At 37.5% G+C, this 23,360-nt stretch overlaps 1 protein-coding gene across 2 annotated transcripts in view; it reads right to left on the bottom strand.

The window, feature by feature from the left end:
* The window catches only part of LOC131439544 (uncharacterized), a 178,424-nt gene that overhangs the window by 39,253 nt on the left and 115,811 nt on the right, over positions 1-23,360 (bottom strand). Inside the window, exons 3-6 of one of the 2 annotated variants that reach the window (XM_058610687.1) lie at positions 22,402-22,590; positions 21,321-22,249; positions 21,127-21,259; positions 15,721-15,960 (exon numbers count right to left, since the gene is read on the bottom strand). In XM_058610687.1, the coding sequence (XP_058466670.1) occupies positions 15,721-15,960; positions 21,127-21,259; positions 21,321-22,249; positions 22,402-22,590 (1,491 nt within the window). The remainder of the gene's footprint in view (positions 1-15,720; positions 15,961-21,126; positions 21,260-21,320; positions 22,250-22,401; positions 22,591-23,360) is intronic. The other variant, XM_058610688.1, reaches the window with a different exon arrangement.

Genomic DNA, 23,360 nt, shown 5'->3' with positions numbered 1-23,360 from the left:
TTGCCGTGGTGCATGGTAATCGATTGTCACATAAATTTCATTCGATTCAACAAGCCGTTCTCTTTGCAAAGCCAGACAGCCTAATGAACGGTGCTGATGACACCGCAGGGAGATTGAATGGGAGAACGGGATCGTTATGTAATCATACCAGATGGGATTTTGAATGAAAGGGAGTCAGAATTGTATGGTAAATGTCAAGATGATTTGCGATGTCCTTGGTTCGAGTAAAATAAAAACGATGTTTCAAAACGCGAATACACGCAGAATCAGAATGTTGAGGAAATTCTGTTCCAGATAAAAATTTGACTGCAATGATTTTCCCATACCTAAGTTGTTAGATTTACAGAAAATCATCTGCATCGAAAAGTGAAAAATATATCTAGATCACTATTCAGCACTGTCATACTGGGAAGTTTTTATTAAATTTTTTTTTAAACAGCTTAAACACCTGCAAAGTAGAAAACAGAAAGCAAACAAAATGTATAAACAAGAGAACAATGAGGCTAACCTCCAGAATTACTTAGATCTTTGCAATCAATTTAAAATTTCCATTAACTAGACACAGTAAGTAATATAATTGCAAAAATGAAAACGAAGTCATGTCAGCAACAATCTTCCATCTCAAATGCAACCGATTTGCAAATTTTATTCATGAAGTATATACATCTTATTCTGAATCTGACCGTGACCGTGAATACTTTTCGTTCATACCTGAATTTTCAAATCACATCTCTGTAAACTGTCTGTCAGAACATGACATTTTGGCCGCCCTGAAAAACCTAGACTCTTCAAAAGGACCTGCACCTGATGAAATACCACCTAAAAAATCTTGCAGAAGAACTCTCTACAACTTTTCAACATGGAAATCACCTTTTCTTGGACCAATATTCAAATCAGGCTCGAAATCTAATATCCATAACTATCGTGGAAGGCGACGGGTATAGTGTGATGGGTAAGTCGATACCTTTCACGCAGCCCGCCTGGGTTCGATTCCCAACCCCGCACATAGGGTCAGAAAGTTTTTCTGGTCCGAAGAGACGAATGACCTTAAGGTTAAAATCCTCTATAATCGAAACAAAAAAAAAACTACCGTGGAACAGCCATTATTTAAAGCATTCCAAAATTATTTGATAAAATTGCAAACGAAAATCTTTTCTAACAACTGAAAAATATAATAACAAACAAACAGCAAGGGTTTTTCAAAGATCGCTTAACCACCACAAATCTTCTTGAATTTATCACTTTCACTCTAAAAGCCATGGAATCCTTCAACTACGTTGAAGGACTATACACCGACTTTAGTCAAGGTTTCGATCGTTTCGACATACCATTAGTGTTATTATACTAACTGCAGAAATATGGCATAGAACACAATCTACTACAGTGGCTCGAATCATATTTAACGAAACGTGTACAAGTAGTTCGCTTTTAAAACATTCTGTCTGAGCCAATTGATGTAGCATCGGGTGTACCTCAGGGCTCTCATCTGGGGCATCTTCTTTTCATACTGTATGCAAACGGCATTTCCTTCATACTCAAATTTCTAAAAGTGCTTATATATACAGACGACATGAAATTAGAAACACCAGCGACGTCGCAATATTCCAGAATGAAATAAATCTATTCCACAATTAGTGCTACAAGAGTCTACTCAAGCTCAATGTAAAAAAAATGTAACTCCATATCATTCAGTAGAAAAAAATGAAACTATTTCTATAGACATATATCTAGGAAACCAACTTGTAGAAAGATGTAAAATTGTACGAGATTTTGGCGTAGTCTTAGACTCCAAACTCACTTTTGTGGAACACTACAATACCATAATCAATAAAGCAAATAGTATGCTGGGATTTATGAAACACTTCAGTAGTAATTTCAAGGACCCATATGCAATCAAATTATTATATAGTACATATGTCAGACCTATTTTGGAATATTGTAGACTAGTATGGAATCCTATTATTAATACTCATGAAGAAGAAACAATTTCTTTTATATGCACTTCGTAAATTAAACTGGACAGCATTTCCTCTACCATCATATGAAGCACGCTATATGCTCATCAATATACTCTACACTCGAATCTAGTAATCTTTCAATGAATCATTTTATTAATGACATTATTTTTCAATGCGTACAATCATATTCACTATTATCGCAATCAAATTTTTATGTACCTGGACGTCATTTACGAACAAGAAATTTGTTGTTTGAAAAACACAATAGAACAAATTATGCAAAAAATAGTCCAGTCAATCGAATGATGCGTCACTATAATCAATTTTTTGATCATCTTGACCCGACTATGTCAAAAAATGAATTCAAAACCCAACTTTATCGTAGATATAATGCGTAGTGTAAGTATACATTGGAAATTTTTATATGTAGTCTACATTTGCTTGACGAAATAAATAAATAAACAAATAAAATCGTTGAGAAGGGCCATCCTGTGAGATATCAGGTGTACAACTTTGCTTCCGCCGTTTTCCGATAGGTGTCTGTACCGGCTGAGACTGGTCAAAATACATGGATGATAATGCCTTTAAAGTGAGTGTGTACAGTGCCTAACGATTTGTCATCGCCGTTTCAGTGATAGTTGTTTTTGTTTTCGTATTATTCACGCTCGAAAATGTCTGTTTATGTGCCCAATTCTCGCCATTTGCGGGAAGTTTTACTTTTCTGTTACAATTCGAAAAAATGCAGCTGAAGCGCATCGAATGCTCTCAGAAACTTTCGGTGATGCTGCTCTGAGTAAAAGAACGTGTCGGGAGTGGTTTCAACGTTATAAAAATGGTGATTTCGATGTCGAATACAAACATGGTGGTGGAAGAGAAAAAACCAAACCCAAGGAGAGCTTACCGAATCGTTGGGAGTGAGTCAGCAAGCCATTTCAAAACGTCTCAAGGCCCTTGGCATGATTCAGAAAGAAGGAAACTGGGTGCCGTACGAGTTGAAACCGAGGGACATCGAGCGCCGTCTATTTGTATGTGAGCAACTGCTTCAAAGATAAAATCGTAAGGGGTTTTTGCATCGAATCGTAACCGGTGATGAAAAGTGGGTTCGATACGGTAATCCTAAACGCAGAAAATCATGGGGAAAGCTCGGGCATGCTACTTCGTCGAAGGCAAAACCGAATATTCACGCCGCCAAGTTTATTATTTGTATTTGGTGGGATCAGCTCGGTGTGATGTACTACAAGCTCTTAAACCGGGTGAAACCATCAAATGAGATCGCTACCGAACGCAACTGATGCGCCTTAGTCGCACGCTGAAAGAAAAGCGGCCACAATGCCCCACACGCCGTATTCCCCAGATGTCGCCCCTTCTGACTTCCACCTATTCCATGCGATGGCACACGGCCTGGCAGATCAACATTTTCAATCCTTCGAAGAGTTGGAAAAATGGATTGTTTTATGAATAGCGTCAAAAGAGGACTCCTTTTTTCGAGCCGGAAAGATGGGAGAAAGTTGTCGCTAGCGACGAACAATACTTTGAATAATACATCTGTAAGCACTTTTTCGCAATGAAGCTTTTAACTTTGGAGAAAATCGGCGGAAGCAAAGTTGTACACCTGATACTAAAAAAATTTAAGGGTTGTATGCAAGACACGACCGAGGACGATTACATTAAAAATGAAATAATTCTAAGGTATCCATAATAAATACAAAAATAAAGATGATGGTGGAGATGATGGATAAATAGGGACAAATTACAAACTTACTCTAATTTTTCATTTTAAAATTTTTGAAAATATCCTTTAAATAAAAGTCAGATATGATGATTTCAAACAAAAGAACGATTTTATATCAGAATAATTTTCAGGACAGAGAACGTACAAACTTATTCATTTTATAAACAGCGATTAGAGAAGATTTTATATATTTTATGATAAGACACTTGTTGTTTTGATGTAAATGATAATTTAACTAAAACTGGCGGTGACCCGACCCGGATTCAAATGATACATGTACAATCGCAGATCAGCTTATCTTGAGTTTATCTCTAATACTACATTTTATTGCATCTGATAATTTTATTGCATTGCATTGTTTTTAAGGAATGATGCTCAGAGATAGTTCATTGTGTTTAGGAACATTTAATGAAAAACAAGTACCTTTGATTATCATCATAACACAACTTTATACTGAATCTATTTGCGCGCCACCGCGTTGTTCGTATGTAAATGGAGATTTCTGTATGCACACTACCCGTTGACAAATTAAAACATTTTTAAACTTTTTCAAATCAAGTTAAATGACAAAAAATCCATCAACAAATCACCGAGACCGCTTCAAATTAGGTTCGAAAAATCTATCGCCGATAGTTCTGAGTTGGCCTGCTAGTTACCGAAGAATCAAGATAAGCCATGGGTAAACTAAAGCAGAAATGTATTCGGGCATATATTTATAGATTCCCTTTTGTGCTATAGTTCATACTGCGCAAATCGTACTACAGTTTGACATCATTCACTGCGACTGTCATTGGCTCGTGACAACATAGGTCAACTCAATCCAATTTTTCAATGGTATGCAATTGAAATACTTAAATGACGTTACCGCATAAGTTCAAGTTAAATGTTTTCGAATCGATTGGTAGTTAAATTATATAAATTCATCAACAAATGACTATAAATGAGTTATAAGCGTTCAAAATTATGACAAAAAAAGATACGCGGTTAGTTTTGCATTTTTTTAAATTGACACCCAGCCTCGTACAGTGAGTTAGCAAAAGTGACATTCCAACGAGCGAACACATATACAATCTAGTCATCACCTCACTAGACGAGCTACTTGTTTTATTCACAGGCAAGCATCAACTGAAATCAAGAAATGATTTGCAGCATATATTTATAGATTCTTTTTCACATTACGCAGAATGATGCGGTGTTTTTATGCATGACGCCAAGCCTTCTATGCCGAACAAGAAAATGACATCATTTGTGACAACAGGGATTGGTGGATGAATAAATAGGTCGATTCTAACCATTTTTTCAATAGTATACTATTGAAATACTGAAACGACATTGCTATACACGTTTAAGTTAAAAGTTTCCGAATCGATTTGTTGTTGAATTATGTCAATTCATCAACAAATGACTGATTTATTAACGTTGCCAAAAAAAGTGATTTTGCCAGTTGAGTAAATGGTGAGAATTTGACATTTTTATAGTCCTGGACGACATTTAAGCACATTGCAAAAATAAAAACTTACAAAAACCTAACAATGTTCTTTTATTCCGTATCACAGAGAACAGACATTTAGTTAGTACAAACTTTTTCAAAAACGGTATGTAAAGCATACAAGTAAAAATCCGTTAAAAATCACCATTGCGCACGACTTTTCACGCATGAATTACCATGTATTTATCACGACATAATGAACCAATTCTTAGTTTTCTTATTGGTGCAATTTTGTCTTCCGGATATTGCGTAAAAATCTTGAAATACTTTATTAGAATCTACATGCAAAATTTAAAAAAAATCATCATGCAATTTTTGGGGTCATTTTATATCAATCGTTTTTTTTGAAATTATCATTAAGAACCAATTTCACTTTCTTAGTCGCCATTGAATTTTACCGTTCACAGTTAAGTCACTATACTTTCTCTAAGGTGTATGGATCAAGTCTGGAATTAACTTTTCTGGAGTTTTCGTAAAAATATGTATTAATGAAAAACCTGTCCATGTTAAAATTCTCTGTAATCCTATAAATTAAAATTCTGTATATTTTTTTTTTTTTTTTTTTTTTTTTTTTTTTTTTTTTAAATAACTATTTATTGGAATATGAGTTAAAATTAAATTATTAAGATTTAAATTGGGTGTTCAGCCACAAGTGGTGACTTTTCAGCCCTGTTATATATATATATGATTTGGTTATTACCATGATGACATCATTTGCTTCCGCAATTCTGAGATTTTTGTGTAGGGAAAATTCTAAACCTACTTGTATTGTGTAATGGGGAAAAGGAACTTATATACTAACTTACTAACTAATACAGAGAGCGAATCGATTCAATTGAAGATTGCATCGATTTTTGTCGGAATTTGCTTATAATATTATGTGACATTACATCTAATGGTTCTATATTTGTGAGTCTGTGTAACTCATTTGTACTAAACCAGGGAGGACGCTTCAGAATCATTTTCAGAATTTTATTCTGAATCCTTTGAAGCGTTTTCTTCCTGGTGGAACAACAGCTTGACCAAATTGGTACCGCATAAAGCATGGCTGGTCTGAAAATTTGTTTATAAATTAACAATTTATTTTTTAGACAGAGCTTAGAATTTCTGTTTATAAGAGGATATAAACATTTAATATATTTATTACACTTTGCCTGGATTCCTTCAATGTGATCCTTGAAAGTGAGCTTTTTGTCATACGTTAAACCTAAGTATTTAGCTTGATCAGACCATGTCAATTCCAAGCCATTCAATTTGAGAATGTGATTATTGTTTGGTTTAAGAAAAGAAGCTCTTGGCTTGTGAGGAAAGATAATTAATTGCGTTTTTGCTGCATTTGGTTTAATTTTCCATTTTGACAGATAATCACTGAAAATATTTAAACTTCTTTGTAGGCGACTGCAGATCACTCTTAGATTTCTACCTGTGGCTAACAGACTTGTGTCGTCACAGAATAGCGATTTCTGACAACCAACGGGTAGATTTGGAAGATCAGAAGTGAAAATATTATACAAGATTGGAGCTACACTCGAACCCTGCGGAACACCGGCTCGTACGGGTAGCAATTCAGATTTACAATTCTGATAGCTAACCTGAAGAGTACGATCAGTTAAATAATTTTGAATCATTTTGATCAAATAAATAGGAAACTGGAAATCAGACATTTTTGCTATTAAACCTTTGTGCCAAACACTGTCGAATGCTTTTTCTATGTCTAGAAGAGCAACTCCAGTGGATAACCCAGAAGATTTATTTGATTTTATCATGTTCGTTACTCTGACAAGTTGATGAGTAGTTGAATGTTCATGACGAAATCCAAACTGCTCTGGTAAAAAAATTGAATTCTCATTTATATGAGTCATCATTCTTAACAAGATAATTTTTTCAAAAAGTTTACTGATAGAAGAAAGTAAGCTAATTGGGCGATAACTTGATGTTTCTGCTGGGTTTTTATCAGGTTTTAGGATAGGAATTACTTTAGCGTTTTTCCATCTTTTTGGGAAGTAAGCTAATGAAAAACACTTGTTGAAAATTTTAACCAGGAGTCTCAAGGCAACATCGGGAAGATTTTTAATAAGAATATTAAAAATTCCATCATTACCAGGAGCCTTCATGTTTTTGAGTTTCCTAATAATTGATTTAATTTCATCAAAATTCGTCTCAATAATGTCATCGTGTGATAACACTTGGGTTGAAATATGATCATACTTCAGTGAGACTTCATATTCAATAGGACTCACAACGTTTAAATTGAAATTGTGGACACTCTCGAACTGCTGAGCTAGCTTTTGAGCTTTTTCACCATTTGTAAGAAGTATTTGATTTCCTTCCTTGAGAGCAGGAATTGGTTTCTGAGGTTTCTTAAGAACCTTAGAAAGTTTCCAGAAAGGTTTAGAATATGGTTTAATTTGTTCAACTTCTTTAGCGAAATTTTCATTTCGCAAAAGAGTAAATCTATGTTTAATTTCTTTTAGTAAATCCTTAACTATGTTTTTCATAGCAGGATCACGAGAACGTTGATATTGTCGTCGACGAACATTCTTCAACCGAATGAGCAGTTGAAGATTGTCATCGATGATAGGAGAATTTAATTTAGTTTGAGCTTTGGGAACTGAAAGATTTCTAGCTTCGATAATATAATGATTCAAATTATCAATTGCTGTGTCGATGTCCGCAGAATTTTCTAAAATAGTTTCATGATCCACATGATTTTCAATGTGAGATCTGTAATCCAACCAATTAGCTCTATGATAGTTGAAAATAGAACTAATTGGATTAATTATAGCTTCGTTGGAAAGTCTGAATGTTACAGGAAGATGATCTGAGTCAAAATCAGCATGAGTAATCGGTTCACTACAAATGTGACTTTGATCTGTTAGAACCAGATCAATTGTAGACGGGTTTTTCACGGAAGAGAAACAAGTAGGATTACTGGGATGAAGAACTGTAAAGTAACCAGCTGAGAGTTGATTATGAAGTATTTTACCATTACTGTTATTTTGCCTACAATTCCACTGGACATGCTTAGCATTTAAGTCCCCTATTACGAAAAATTTCGATCGATATCTTGTAAGTTTTTGCAAATCGCCTTTAAAGAAATTTAATTGTTCGCCGGTGCATTGGAATGGCAAATATGCTCCAGCGATGAAATAAATTCCATGAATGGTTTCAACTTCGATTCCCAAGCTTTCAATAACTTTAGTATTGAAAGAAGGTAAAATTCGATGTTTAATTTGCCGTTGGACAAAAATGGCAACTCCACCACCAATTCCAGTAAACCTGTCAAATCGATGAACCACATAATGTGGATTACTTTTCAATTTTACATTTGGTTTAAGAAAAGTTTCTGTCACAATGGCAATATGAATTTTGTGAACTTTGAGAAAATTATAAAATTCATCTTCACTCGATTTCAAAGATCGAGCATTCCAATTTAAAATATTCAAATAATTATTTAACATCACTGTTAAATTTTAAATTCATTATAATATTATTTGCAAATTTCCATCCGATTTGAAATGCTTCAAAAAGTGATGAAGTCGAATTCATTTGGATGATCATTTGAAAAAGTTGATCTTGTAGGTAGATCATTTTATTTTCAGTTATATCGCCTAAATCGACTTCATTTAAAGAAGCGAATGGCATTGAAGGAATATTTGTAGGTAGACTGCCATTAGAAGAAGATGATTTGGCCGGTCTACCTATTAATAAATTGTTTTCGTTAGAAGAAGAACTGCAAGGCGGTCCTGTGTTTTGATTATTTACATTAGAAGAAATAGGAGATAGATTTCTACCTAATATACCAGCATAACTGACATTAGAAGAAGATGATGACGAGGTCGATCTACCTGTCAATAAATTGTTTTCGTTAGAAGACGAATTGGCAGGTGCCTTAGAAGAATTTTCAGGTATGTTCTGTAAATTTAAGGTCGTTGATTTGACTTGTTGTCTAAGCGAACGAGCGTTTAAAATTTTTTCCCTGACAGGACATTTCAAATAATTGGATTTATGATTTCCATTGCAATTTGAACATGAAAATTTATCAGTGGTTTCATTCATTGGACAAACGTCTTTCGAATGCGATTCACCACAATTCAAACACCGTATATCCATATGACAATTTTTGGTTCCATGGCCGAAGCCTTGGCAACGACGACATTGCGTTAAGTTTGCAATACGATTATGCCGTTTATAATGTTCCCAATGAATTTTAATGTGGGAAATGAAACGTACTTTTTCTAAAGTTTTCAAATTGTTTACATCACTTCGATTGAAGTGTATTAGGTAAAGTTCATGGGAAATTCCAGAGCGTGGTTTAGAAGTACCATTCGCTCTTTTTTTCATAAGTATTACTTGGGAAGGGGCAAAACCAAGCAATTCTTTTATTTCATTTTTAATTTCATCAATACTTTGATCATTTGATAATCCTTTCAAGACAGCCTTGAAGGGTCTGTCTGATTTTATATCATATGAATAAAATTGTTTTTCGGACAAATATCGAATAAGACGTTCGTAATCTTCCAATCCATCCACCAAGACTCGACATTCTCCTCTTCGTCCGATTTGAAATGAGACTTTTACTTCCGGGAGAAAAGTAGAAAGCTCAGTACGGAATGCTTTGAAGTCGGAAATCATCACCGTCACTGGTGGCATAGATTGATGTTTCTTCCCAGAACGACAAGCGTCCATTTTGGGAATTTTTGAAGAATTTTCTTCTATGTCGCTACAATCGGATTCAGGAAGAATCTCGTAAATATTGTTAGACGGCATAGGATCAACGGAAGGGAAATCCGTCCGTTGTCTTTTATTTTTACATTCAGATTCTATAAGATCGTGAATGTTATTAGAAAAATGTTGAATAACGGATTGTGATTTATTCCGTATTGAATTATTTTTAGCCTTAGGCTTGTTGCCTTTCCGGTTGGACGCAGGCATTTTTGAAATTAATGAAATTTTAAATTAAATTAACTAGGCTAAATTAGTCTTCGATTAGACTCCTAGCTAGCCTTAAAAAAGGCTGATTAATTTCTTAGTCACTCTAATATCACTCTTTGTATCACTTAGTCACTCTAATATCACTTAGTCACTTAGTTAGTGATTCAGGTAGCCTTGAAAAAGACTGAAGCCTTGAATCAATGAAACTCTAGGTAGCCAGAAAAAAATTCCAGGAGCCAAGAGCTATACGCGTGCGGTGCGAACGACTGTTCAACACCGACTGAAAATTCTGTATATTGTTTGCGGTGTCCATATATGAAATTTGTATAACTTGACTTGACGTTATTGAACACATTTATGATACATTTGTTGTGGGCTATTTGATTTATCACCTCTTAGGTGAAGTGTAATTTGCATTAAGGAAAATTTCTTGGCCACCATCATGATGGTTATACCTACAAAAATAATCTTCGAAATACAAAAATGAGGGAATATCATGGACTTTTATGATTCAGTTTCAGAGCGTTATTCAGTTTTTAAGGCAACGAAACATATTTATACAAACATGACGATGTATCACAAAAATTATTTTTTATAAATCCTGGGGACTTTCGCAAAAACCATTGCACGGCGATTCGTTATAATTCTTCTTTTTATCTATACATTCACGATAAAAATAATAGCGCATTAAGTATTTGCATTTAGAGAAAATCTCAAACTCGTAATTAAAATCTCAGATATTCTTCAAAAATTCAAAACCGATGGTACACACATATTCAAGAAAAATATTAAAATTCTGAGATATAACGGCTATAAAAATTTATTTTTCAAAAAGCTTCTATTAGAGAATCATATCAGACATATTCAATGCGTTACACGGACGGATCACGAATTGAAGAGGCTACTGGGTTTGGTATAATGTTTCGGTCTCATTTAGGCTTCAAGAACCTGCATCTGTTTATATAGCAGACTTAGCAGCAGTTTATTATAGCTTGAGTGTAATGGTCACATTATCTCCAAACTATTATTTCCTCTTCACAGATAATCTGAGCGCAATTGAAGCCATTCAATCAAAAATTGCTGGCGAAAATCAACCGTTTTTCTTGGACAAAATAAGACAGTACCTGAACGACATATGGAGTAATAATAATCAAATCACTATAGTCTGGGTCCCGGTTCATTGCTACATTCCAGGGAATGAAAGAGCAGATATTTTAGCCAAACGTGGTGCTATTGAGGGTGAAATTTTTGAGCGACCGATTGCTTCCAACGAATTCTATAGCGCGTCTCGCCAAACTACACTTACCAAGGCCCTTTTTGCCACCTCTCTTCCTAAAATATTATTGGAGAGCCACGCCATTCCAATATTTTGGCAACTAGAATGTTTGAACATTTGGTGAAGATGATTAATTTTTTTTCTGCGATATTAAATACAACTTTTAGTCTAATTGGAAAGTGGAAAGTGCCGCATGATGAGACACAGAACATTTACACTATCATAATATTTGAGTAAATTGTGCTATTTTTATTCTGTATATTTAGTATAATAAAATTTGGTATAATTTGTAATTCTTGTATATAAACATCATCTCATTTCCGTTCGCTTTATAAATTTTTTGTGCTAAATAAAATGATATGTAACATTATTAGACGCCCCCCCCCCCCCCTCAATATTTTTTGGAACTCGCCGCCCCTATTGGATGCACTCAATTATTCCTAAAATATCGACAAAGACATGGTTCAGGGGACTGGATGTGAGTAGGGACTTCATTCGTGTGATGTCCAGACTCATGTCCAATCACTACATGTTAGATGCACATCTCCTCCGAATTGGACTTTCCGAGACTAATCATTGTGCTTGTGGCGAAGGTTATCGCGATATTGATTATGTCGTTTGGACATTCGTGGAGTATCGTGATGTCAGATCTCAACTAATAAATTCCTTGCGTACTCAAGGTAGACTATCCAATGTCCCAGATCGTGACATTTTTGCTTGTCGTGACCTTCCTTACATGAAACTACTTTATCATTTCATTAAGTTCATTGGAGTTCCAATTTAAATTTTATTTATGTTAGACCCCTTTCTCTTTCATGAGTTCAACTAATAGACTGCTATCTTACATTGAATAAAAGTGATGAACTGATACAAACACACCTGAAATAGTTATGGGATTATGTACAAAATAAATGTTTATTTTTAATGTAATTTATAATAGCAAACCGCTTGATAAAAACATTGTTTAGATTAACTAATGAATACTACTAATATGATATTCAAAATTTATTAGGTTTAAAGTACTATGTATTGTGGATGCCACTGCGAAGAAAAACTAATGTATTGTATTGCCTTATGAAATAAACGTATTTATAAAAAAATTCAATGTGCGAACTTTTTTTAATATTATCGAGTGTTCGTTAGTAAACTTTTCACAACTGATTGTTTGCCATGTGAAATCAGTTTCAGTGAGAATCGATCCATCTAATGTTGAGATATTTTCACAGCGATCTACCTGAATTCTTATACACCTCAGCCGACGGACTTACAATTTCTAAAGACTGCTCACTTTAACCGACCATTACAGCGAAGACTGAGTATCAATCAAACTAATTGATATGACCGGAAAGACGCCGTAAATTTTATCCTATTCGAGTTTGTCACGGGTGCTAACCGTAGCAAATTAAAAGTCATTAATGCCCACACGGAATTGATCAGGCCGGAATCGGTGGAACAAAAAAAAAAGAAATAAATACGCTCAGAGCAAGAAACGCTTCGTCGGGTTTTCTTTTCTGGACAACCCACATGCGTCAACGTTGTTACATTCGTGTTCAGGAGCAAAATCAGGGTTCTACATTCCGATGCGGAACTTCGCCGCTGATTAATAGGTGTACGGAATAATGGCCTAGCTAAGGCCACGATCGTGTCTTAACACTAATAAACGGTTCAGGTTGGGGCACGAACCACACCAAAACTTTTCTGCGAGACCAAAACCTTATCATCTGAAACACCGATCCGGTTAAAATTTCAATTGTAAAGTATAGTTAATTGAGTGTTTAGGTTGAATAAAACGTTGAAATAAAACACATTAGAGTTCAAAACCAGCACTTTTCTAAAGTGTAATCAATTTTCACCAAGTGTAAGTGTTCCTGTTCAAGATACACATTTAATCGTTTCCGATTTCAAAGTTCTACATCGGCACGATACGCTAATTGGATCTGTTATTTTCAGTTTGTTCTGTACGTTCCTAGCACTAAATTATTGTTTAGCAAAAGGCATTTTCACTTTTATTGAATTTCTTCGTTTTTATTTTGATTCCCTTCCGCGGCTGCCAGCAACTGCAGTCGTAGTTTCGCCTTGTGCTATCATTCCTTGGGTGCACTCGTGCGAGGTGCAAGCATGATAAGCATCAATCAATCCCGTGCGAAGCCCGTTCAGCGCTTGGAATGGTACACAATTACTTATTGCTGACGGTTCACGACCGCGTGGGTTTAAATTTGACCGAATCTGATGGTCATCGAGAAAAGAAAAAAACGCATGCAGAAACCGTAGGCCAAGGGAGAACCCCGAGAGCCGTCTCTCGGCGTCGTCCGAACTTAGTTATCCAACTTACTCGGAGTTCTCGGATCCTTGAGACGACCGGCGTCGTGGTGTCAGTGCAAACGGCCGCCGGGGAAGAAGCCGAGAAGACCGAGAAGGAAAACATGTTTGGGAAATCTCCACCGGTCATGAAATGCATGTTCAACTGCAATCTACTGCAGCTGGGGAATTCGTTCGTCCCGGTACCAGGGTGAAGATTTCGTCTGCCAGCCATCATCGTATCATGCAAGAGTCGAGTCGGAACTTCAACTTCAACTGGCATGCCGGATAGTATATTGGTTGAACCAGAGGAACACAGAGAGAGAGAGAGAGAGAGAGAGAGAGAGAGAGAGAGATGGAAAGAGTATGATGCACCTCTTCTGCGTTTCAGCTTAGGTTTTTGATATGATACTCGTTCCGTCCGTCAGCTCACCTGCCCGTCCCCAGGCACGGCACTCCCACTTGATCAGAACACAAATGTTCCTAAATGTTCCAATTCCAAGTGAGCAGCCAGGGCGGAAAGAGAAGGGCGAACGATGCTCTTCGCTTTCATTCTTCGATCAGTCTGGCATAAACAAATTGCATAAGATAATAACAATAAAAATGCACCAGCTCATGCATTTCTGATGGAATCGCGGGTGAAGCTTACATGGCGGGAGTCGGGGAAACAGTCAAATCATTAATAAGTCTAGACGTTCTGCAGTTTTTATTTTATTTTATTATTTGCTGGAGGATATTTGTGACTGAACGATTGGTGCTCGCGAAGAGGCAAATTTGCATCAGATCGGAATTTTCGGGATAATTTCTGCGAACAATCGCGGCGGTGCTATCGAGCGCGCGAATGTCAACGATTTTTGGGGTTTTTGTATTGGCCTTGCCGGGGCGATGTGTTTTATCCTCCTCCCGCGGGATTACTGCTTCGTTTTGGGATGTGGTATTTTTGTTTTTTTTTTTGGTTTTGGTTTTGGTTTTGTTTGTCGAGGTTCCTTTGTCGGCCCTTAACAAATTGATATAACCAATCGTGCTTGATGGCAGACACATAAATGGATTTAATTTATAACGCAAAGCTGTCATTCTTGGTGGGAGAGATTAGCTTATCCAGCCGGGCGACATGTCCGAAATTGTTCGTGCGTTCAAAATTTTGCTCCCAGGAACAGGAATGAATCTCAACATTAAGGACGGTAGAAAAGTCCAGCTGAAAATGTGATGTCTTGCTTATGTCTATAGCTTGCAGCGAGCACCGGTTTGCTATACAATTAGGTCGAGCACTAATTTGCTCCAAATTACTTTTTAATAATCCGCTCATCAACGGGTTTGCCCTCCGGTGATACTGCGTGCAAGAAATATCACTTCGTAAATCGGAAACATGTACCGAGCAACTCATCAACCGAGTCTGGTTTTTTTTCTTCGCTTACCTTGGTCAAACTACCAACCCATTAATTATGGCTGTGTTTATACCTACTCGCAGATTCGTCATAAAACGACTGAATAAAACCAGTAGCTTCGGATGGCTTACCACACTCAGAACTACATATACTTCCCGCGCACCGGACATAAAAGCCATCCATCAACTTGCCCGAGTTGCTCGGTCCGAAAATCCACCCGAAGATGTGACCAGCATCGAGTTAGTTGCGCAGTATGCACACACCCCGGCGGGCACTAGGGTGGGACAGAATTCCGATCCTAGCTCGGTTTGTGACTACGAGATTGATTAGTGATCAACCGCCGGTAGTCATCATATGAGAAGATCCCTTTTCGGGTGCAGAATTCTCATTCACCGTTCAAACTGTGATTTGTGCCGTTTGGCTAGAGCTCTAGTGTACACTGCAAAGCAAACTCCGCCAAGCACCCGAGAGTACAGGAAAAACAACTATGTTCCACCCTAGTAGCTACGCACGCGACTCTTGTTGTCTGCGCGTCCGGTCCGGAGAGTGTTTGCCCGAGTGAGGAATAATTTAAGATCTTGTTTTGACACCTGGCATTCGCGTGTGCTGGCAATTATTCACCGGGAAAGTGAGGTGTGGCGACTTACCGATGCAACGGCCCCGGTACGCAACCGGGATGGCCCGTCCCGTCAGGCAGGCCTTCTGCTTCAGCTCGCAAATACTCCGGTAGGTGATTCCATCGGTGCCGCACACCACCGATTTGGCGCTGAACGCGGACGTTCGCGAATCGGCCGGACAGTCCCGGATACAGGTCACACAGTGTGGGGTGGAGTTTTGATCCTCGACGCAGTACTTGCCCTTCGGACACTGGACCAGCCGGCAGGTAGCTGCAAATAGATAGATACTTCATTAGATTAGAGCGATGGGAAGCGTCAAGCAAATTGAGTTGGCAAGTCGTGCTGCAGGGTAACTCCGACTGACGGATTTCGTATTGCCCTTACTCAAACGTATTATTATAATTTAGCAAACAATTAGCAACATCCACAAATTTTTAATTTAAATTTGCAATAAAAAACGTGCTTAATCCACCTAGCAGTGAGATGATACCTTTTTTTATCAATCCGTATGTGTTTTTTGCATGGATATTCTTCGGTGTAACAATCGATTAAACATTCCATGATATGTCGAAATAATTTCCACTTTACAGTGGGTTATTTAAGGTACTTCCAGAGCCGGTATTCAGGAACCAGCATAACCCAAACCGATTCGTATGGCCATATGACGAATAAATTGCAATATTTTTGAGTCCAACTTTAAAGCTTTTCGGAATTGTCATCTATATCGCTTTGAATTTTAAAAATTCATCATCCTACAATTCCAGAATCGGAAGTTACAATTGGATAAAATTGGATTTATTTAAATTTGAACTTTTGTTTCTGAAATTCGATTTGGCTTTTTTTGAGAAAATGATTGAGCTTTGAGAAACGATTCGATACTGGAACCGGAATTTGGAATTCGGTATAGCCGAAGTCAGACAAATTCACCATTCAGCTACTCGCTGTATAGTTTACATTTGTTTCAAAATGTTTGAAAATCAATGTAGACATCTTTGAGGAATCGTAGTGCGAATTAAATTTTTGGGTGCCTTCCGAAACGAAAACTGAATACAACCAAAAATGAAATAAGTTTATTTGGTTATCGAGTATCCAAATCTGCTATCCCGCTAAACCTGATTAATTTATGTGAAATAGACATTTTTATACTTATCACCCTGTATCCCCTAAACTGGAAATTGGATCTGACTGAAAAACAAGATGTTTTATAGAATCTTAAAACTTTTCATTTGAATCTTAGATCGGTTCAGCCATCTACGAGAAAAATGAGTTACACAATTTTAATTTAGTTTCACATATCATCCTGTAGTTCCGGAACCAGAGGTTGGAACCAAACATAATTCAGGAACCTTGTTTGGAAGCATACGACTTTTCATATGGATCTGAGTTTGTAGAAAACGGTTGAGTCATCTCCGAAAAAAATTGAGTGAAATTATTTATTTTGAAGTTATTATCACACACGCATTAGCTGATCTCGACGAACTGATTCGAATGGTATATGGGTGTTATGTTCTTCCAGCATTTATTACTCTAAGTAGTTTAAAACAATATAATTATGGAATTGCTTTCAACTCGAAAATTCTGCCATCATCTGATTTATATATGTCATATTCGAACGATTATGTTGCCAAAAACGATCCGTGCTAAAATCGGTTCGAGGTAAAATGTCATGAAAAAGGATGCTGTACACAGTCTTTTGGGTACTTAGAAACAAATGTATGTAACAGTATAAAAAATCGTATTTTATGTTGCCCCCAAGCATTTCTTTGCCAGACAGCGCTCAAAACTTCTACTGCTGGAATAGGGGGGGGGGGGGGGGGGGGGGGTCGCTTACACAAAAATTTCGATATCTCCGTTAAAAACGTGATTAATCCACCTAGCAGTGAGATGATACCTTTTTTTATCAATCCGCATGTGTTTTTTTGCATGGATATTCTTAGGTGTTTTAGTTCTCATGACATTATTTTAATTATCGTCGTTTCAAACGGCAAATTGAGATTTTAGTCACTCATTACCCTGTAATTTCGAATCTGCAAATCGTATCGAATTTCAATCTTAACGTGTGACATTCGATTGAACATTTCATGAGATGTCGAAGTAAGTTCTACTTTAGAGTTTTTCGTCATTATTTATGGTATTTCCAGAGCCGGTATTCAGGAACTAGCATAACCCAAAATGATTCGAATGGCCATAAATTAATACGCCAAACAATCTACATCTTCTATAGCGGTATGAACTTTTAAAACTCATCATCCTGTAATTCCAGAATCGAATACAATTTTGTTTTTGAAGTTCGATTTGTTGTAGTGCGAATTAAATTTTTGGGTACCTTCCGAATCGAAAACTGAATACCACTAAAACTGAAATAAGTTTTTTTTTTGTTATCGACTATCCAAATCTGCCAACCCGATAAACCTGATTATTTTTGTGAAATAGACATTTTTATACTAATCACCCTGTATCTCCTAAACCTGAAGTAGGATCTGACTAATAAGTAAGATGTTTTATAGGATTTTTTTTTGTGAAGTTTCTTTTAAATTTCGCAAACCAATAGCCAATAGTTCGTTTCGATGAAGCGGAGAAGAGCGGTCCATTTGGTATAAGGTCATTTGATCTAATACCGTTTGGTATAACGCTGTTTGGCATAATGGTTATTTGGCATAATAATAATTGTATTTGCAATATTTTAATCTAATGTAAAAGTTCGTTTATATTTCAATCGAGTGATGTTGTGCAAGGAAAACTCGAACGAAATATTTGAATTTTATATTCGGTTTAAATATTTCGATAATATTATTATGTTTTATTTTTTATATTCTGTAGTAATATATTTATATAGGCATCTTAGTGCTTAGTGCTAGCACAATATTCTGTTCGTCATAGAAGATTCAGGCCAGGACGGCCGAAGGCCGTGAGTGTGCTGGCGACCAGCTCGATTCGATAGGCTTCAAAATTTCACAGAATATTCTTGAAAAGGGTCACATAAATAGTGTGGACTTTGCGTCTGCTTAGCGGTTCAAATTGAACTGTTAGGCGGAGATGGCAGTTCAATTTGAGCTGCTTCAAGCACTGATGAGCCGAAGGCGAAACGCGAAGAAATCGATTCTTGAAATGTTTTACTATCAGAAAAAAGAAAGAATATAATAAACGATTTTCAAAAGTGTTAGACCCTACCCGCCCCTTAATCGGATTTCGAACATCGTGACGAGCAGTCGACTTCAATCAGTAGCAGCAGAAGAAGAAGAATTCAGAATTTTGATTCTGATATATCTGAATCCTGAACTTCAGAAGGTTTGAAGTTTGAAAAGGTTTCATAAATTATTTCTAGATTAACAGGTTCCGAATTAAAAACTATGACTCTGGAATTGAATCGTAAGTCGTAATTCTGGAACTGGTTTCTTGACTAGATTTTGAAACTGATTTTATTTTCTTTATTTATGTTCCAGAATTCTGATTTAGGATGAACAAAAATCAAGATACGCGTTTTCGAACTAGATTCTGGAACTAAATGTTAGATCTGAGTTTCTAACCTGAATTTTGGAATTGACTTCATAACTACAAATTAATCGCTGAATTTAGTTTTAGAATTTAATTCCTAAATTCACGTTCAGAATTCAGAACTTCTTGATAGAACTAAATTCGGAATGCGGAATATACAGTGCGTCCATTTGCTTTCGAGCCTGATTCCATAAATCGCATAATAAACAAGATTTCTTGAGTTTTTCAGATTTATTATTTAAAGCATTCTTCATTCGATTTAATACATTTCTTACAGCGATTCACTAGTGATTCAACTGCGTGCTCCAACTTATTTTGTGGAATAGCCTCCAATGCTCGTGTCGAAGCCGTTTTGGTGGTCTCAACATTTTCAAAAAAGCTTTCTTTGCCGACAATCAAAGCCTCTTCTATCATTTTTAGAGAAGCATTACGATCATTCGCAACAAAATCACGAATTTTTTCAATCAATAATTTGAAATTAGTCTTCCTTCACGTTTATCTTTCTGTAGCGGCCACAAAAAACATTTGCTCGAGATAAACACTTATCGCCGTACCGTACACTGGAATGGATCTGAGACACTTTTACCTGGATATATTCCACAAACACTAACATTGAATAAATTCCGCAAATCGGTTCCTTCAATCGCAATTAAAATATTCCCAAAGGATTATGCGAAGTTTACCTCTACTACTTAAATTTTAAGATAACTATTTGTTTCGTGTTATGGTATAATATTCGTTAGTATAGATGAACCGTTACAATTCTGGAAGCGATTTAATCAAAGCATGTCAGTCTTATTCGTTTTCACGTGCACTTTTTTAATTGTTCTCACCTCTTACCTCGTAACTCTGGAACCAGAAGTCACTTCCGGACCAAAATCAATAGCAGGATTTTTAAACCTGTTACATGAATATAAGTTCGCGACAATCGGTCCAGCGGGTTTTGAGAAAATACCAAACCCATTATTCCGGAACCGAACCGAATAAGAATTGATAGCGTGTTATGAGATGATAGGATCTTTCACTTGAATTCAAGCTTAATATGAATTCTAGTTTAGTGGTCTCCGAGAAAATCGAGTGCACATATTCGTTACATACATGCCTACTCCCACAGAGATATTTGCTGATCTCGACGAACTGAATCGAGTGGTACAAGAAACTCGGCCCTCCAAGCCCTGACAGCAAAGTCAATTTTCACATTGATTACATAACCCGTTTCTCATTAGCCAGACGAAAAGTACTCAACACTCCAGTGGCAAGAATAAGCTGGTTTTTCCTTTGACCATAACATTCAGTGTTTCGTAACAAGATCGCTACTCAGAATTTAATGCTTCGGGAAAGATTATAAACAGATGTTTCGAAACATTGTGTGCTCACTTGTATGTACCTCTCATGTTATTCCCGTATTCATCAGCACCGCACTCCGCATCCGCAATGTTGGTGTAAAACCTTTCCACGGCTCATTATCGAATTTAGCAGTTAATCTATGCCACGCGGCCCAAAACCTTGCACGATGCTTACTGCGATCAGAAGATACACATGAAATGGCATGTAAGCTGCCGTTGAGTAGGCGCCAATTTCACGCGATTATCGCTTGCTTCGTTTTTCCCGGGACCGTCAACCATATTGGCGGCAAGGACTGGCATAAATGCGAAGTATGATTCAAACGTGTTTGGATGCACTGCTCTGCACTGCACAGTTGCTATTATTTTCGCACCATTAATCATGAGTTGGTATGGTCAGTTGCCAAGCACATTTACCTACGCCTTGCCGGAGCACCTCAGAGAGAACTAGCGGTATGTTAATCGGATATGTGTGCATGATTAATAGGTGTTACACTTTGACAAAGTGTTGCACCCGAATATCAACCTTGTAGGAAATTTAGGTGAAAGTCTAGTTGTCATGAGAGGCCCGCAGAAAATATCATTTGAAAGTACTTACTCTGACAGTGACCTTTGTAAGCCATCGACAATGTAGTGCTCTCCTGTCGACAGGCCCGTTTCTTCAGTTGGCACTCCGTTTTATACGTTTTGCCGTCGGTTCCACACACGGGATTGTAGAATCCTGTGTGTTGCTGTGAATTGAAATCCCTGTTAGATGTTTTTTTTTCATTCGATTGAGATCGAGGTAATTACCATGATGTCATTGCCGAGATCGAAATCATCACCATGCATCCGGTTCCGGCGGGGATAGTGGGACATCTCTCCAACGTAGAACAAATCTTCCACGTCGTGCGGCGGCCGTCGTCGATGTAACCGCGGGTTACTGCTACTGCTACTACCGGCCAGTGCAATAGTGTCATTACCATTATCGGGTGTCAGTCGCAGCAACCGAGGCCTGCCGAAGTCTCGGCTGTGATGTTGCGATCGCGATGGATCATGAGTCGAAAGTGTTCTGTTGTTGACGATCGAATTCTTTCGATTTCGGTGTCGCACGTTGGTGCCCGTAGGACCACTCGTCACCAGCACCGGACTGGACTCGGATCGGATTTTCTTGGTGTAGCCTAGCGGAAGCGTATTGGTTTGTATGGGACCGTCCGCCATCAGTACCATCCGTTCGGTTGGACGGATACAGCCCATCGATCCGACCGTAGTGCAATTCCATTTCGACCGGTTGCCTCTATTTATACTACTCACTAATGTCACAGATTCCAATAAATTATCCTTATGCTTAGGGTTAGCTAGCTTACCGTTACTACTTCTTTGGCTCAACGCTTTCTCACTTAGGCTAGTTTTTACAGTCCTTGATCCTTGGTGGGATGTCGTGTCGTCGTTTACTAACCGAACGCTACGTTTGTTATTCGATCCTCTTTTGAACTGGATCGACGGTGCCGATCGGGACTCGGCAGCTCGCGGTCCACTCGATGAATACTGTCTGCGGTTTCGTTGATTCACGCTTAGGTTGATAACCTTGATGTTCTGCTTGGGCAGTTGTTTGGCCTTTTTCGGAGCCTTGCAGCTTGGCGCACAGATGCACTTCGGACGACCCTTCTTCATGACGCATCGTTTGTTGGGACCACACTTCGCATTTTCACAGCTATCTGTAGGTGATAGAAAATAGTACGCTAGAACGATCGGTTTTATCTATTCCGAACAAAAACAGCACAAGAATATATACAAAACACAATTGGAGGGCTTACAAATCATACGACAGAAGGCGCTTCCCGGAAGTGACCCGGCCTACAGCGCACTAATCCCTCCAACGGGTGACACTTACCCAGACACGACGAACAGTCCATTCCGTCGTTGAAGGCGTTCACGAAGAATATCTGCACATCGGTGATGTCACGATCCGAGAACCCGAGACCGGCCCCGGCGTGACAGCAATTCTCCCGGGTCACGTTGCGAGTGAACAGTTTGTTACATTTGCCGGTGCTTTCTATCCGCCGTAGCCAACAGGTACCACCTGTAAGGAAGGGAAAGAAATTTTTTTCAAATTATGCGTTTAAGACGGAAGACAATTTGTATTAAACCGAATAAATCTAGGAATAAAGTTTCGAGATAAATACAGTGCACAGACATGCTTTTCAAGAGTTTTAACCTTCGCGGTCATTCATCGTTTATTAAATTTATTAAAAAATGTTCATATGGGATAATGAGGAGTTTTTGATTCCGAAAATCTTGAGTTTCATAAAAAATAACAACATACAAAATTTCATAAAAAATAACAACATGTTATGTGCCAGGAACAGTCGCACTACAGACAGGTATTTACGACAACTTTCAACTTGTTCATTGAATATCTCGCCTTCAAGGGCATTAATTACACAAAACTTTTTACCTTGCTCATCTGCAATCTTTGTGAAACACGACATTTGAACCGAGGCCCGGAGGGTCGAGTGTCACATACCTTTCGACTCAGTTCGTCGAGTATCGAGTTGCAACTTTTTTCGGAAATGACTGAACTGATTTTCACAAACTTAGACTCAAATGAAAGGTCTTGTGGTCTCATACTAAATTTCTGAATTATGTTTGGATTTGACTTCCGGATCCGGAGTTATGGGATAAAATGAGAAAATAAATGAAAACATGTTTACAAACTTTTCTCAAAGATGGCGAAACCGTATTCCACAAACTTCAATTCAAATGAATGGCCTTATGATCCTTCACAAAACTGCCGAATTTAGTTTGGATCCGACTTCTGGTTCCGAAATTATAGGGTGATTAGTGTAAAAA

This window comes from Malaya genurostris, chromosome 3 (genome assembly GCF_030247185.1).
Source record: "Malaya genurostris strain Urasoe2022 chromosome 3, Malgen_1.1, whole genome shotgun sequence".
Classification (NCBI taxonomy): Eukaryota; Metazoa; Arthropoda; class Insecta; order Diptera; family Culicidae; genus Malaya; species Malaya genurostris.
Note: the sequence above shows the minus strand (reverse complement) of the source record. Positions and strands in the feature narration are given on the sequence as shown.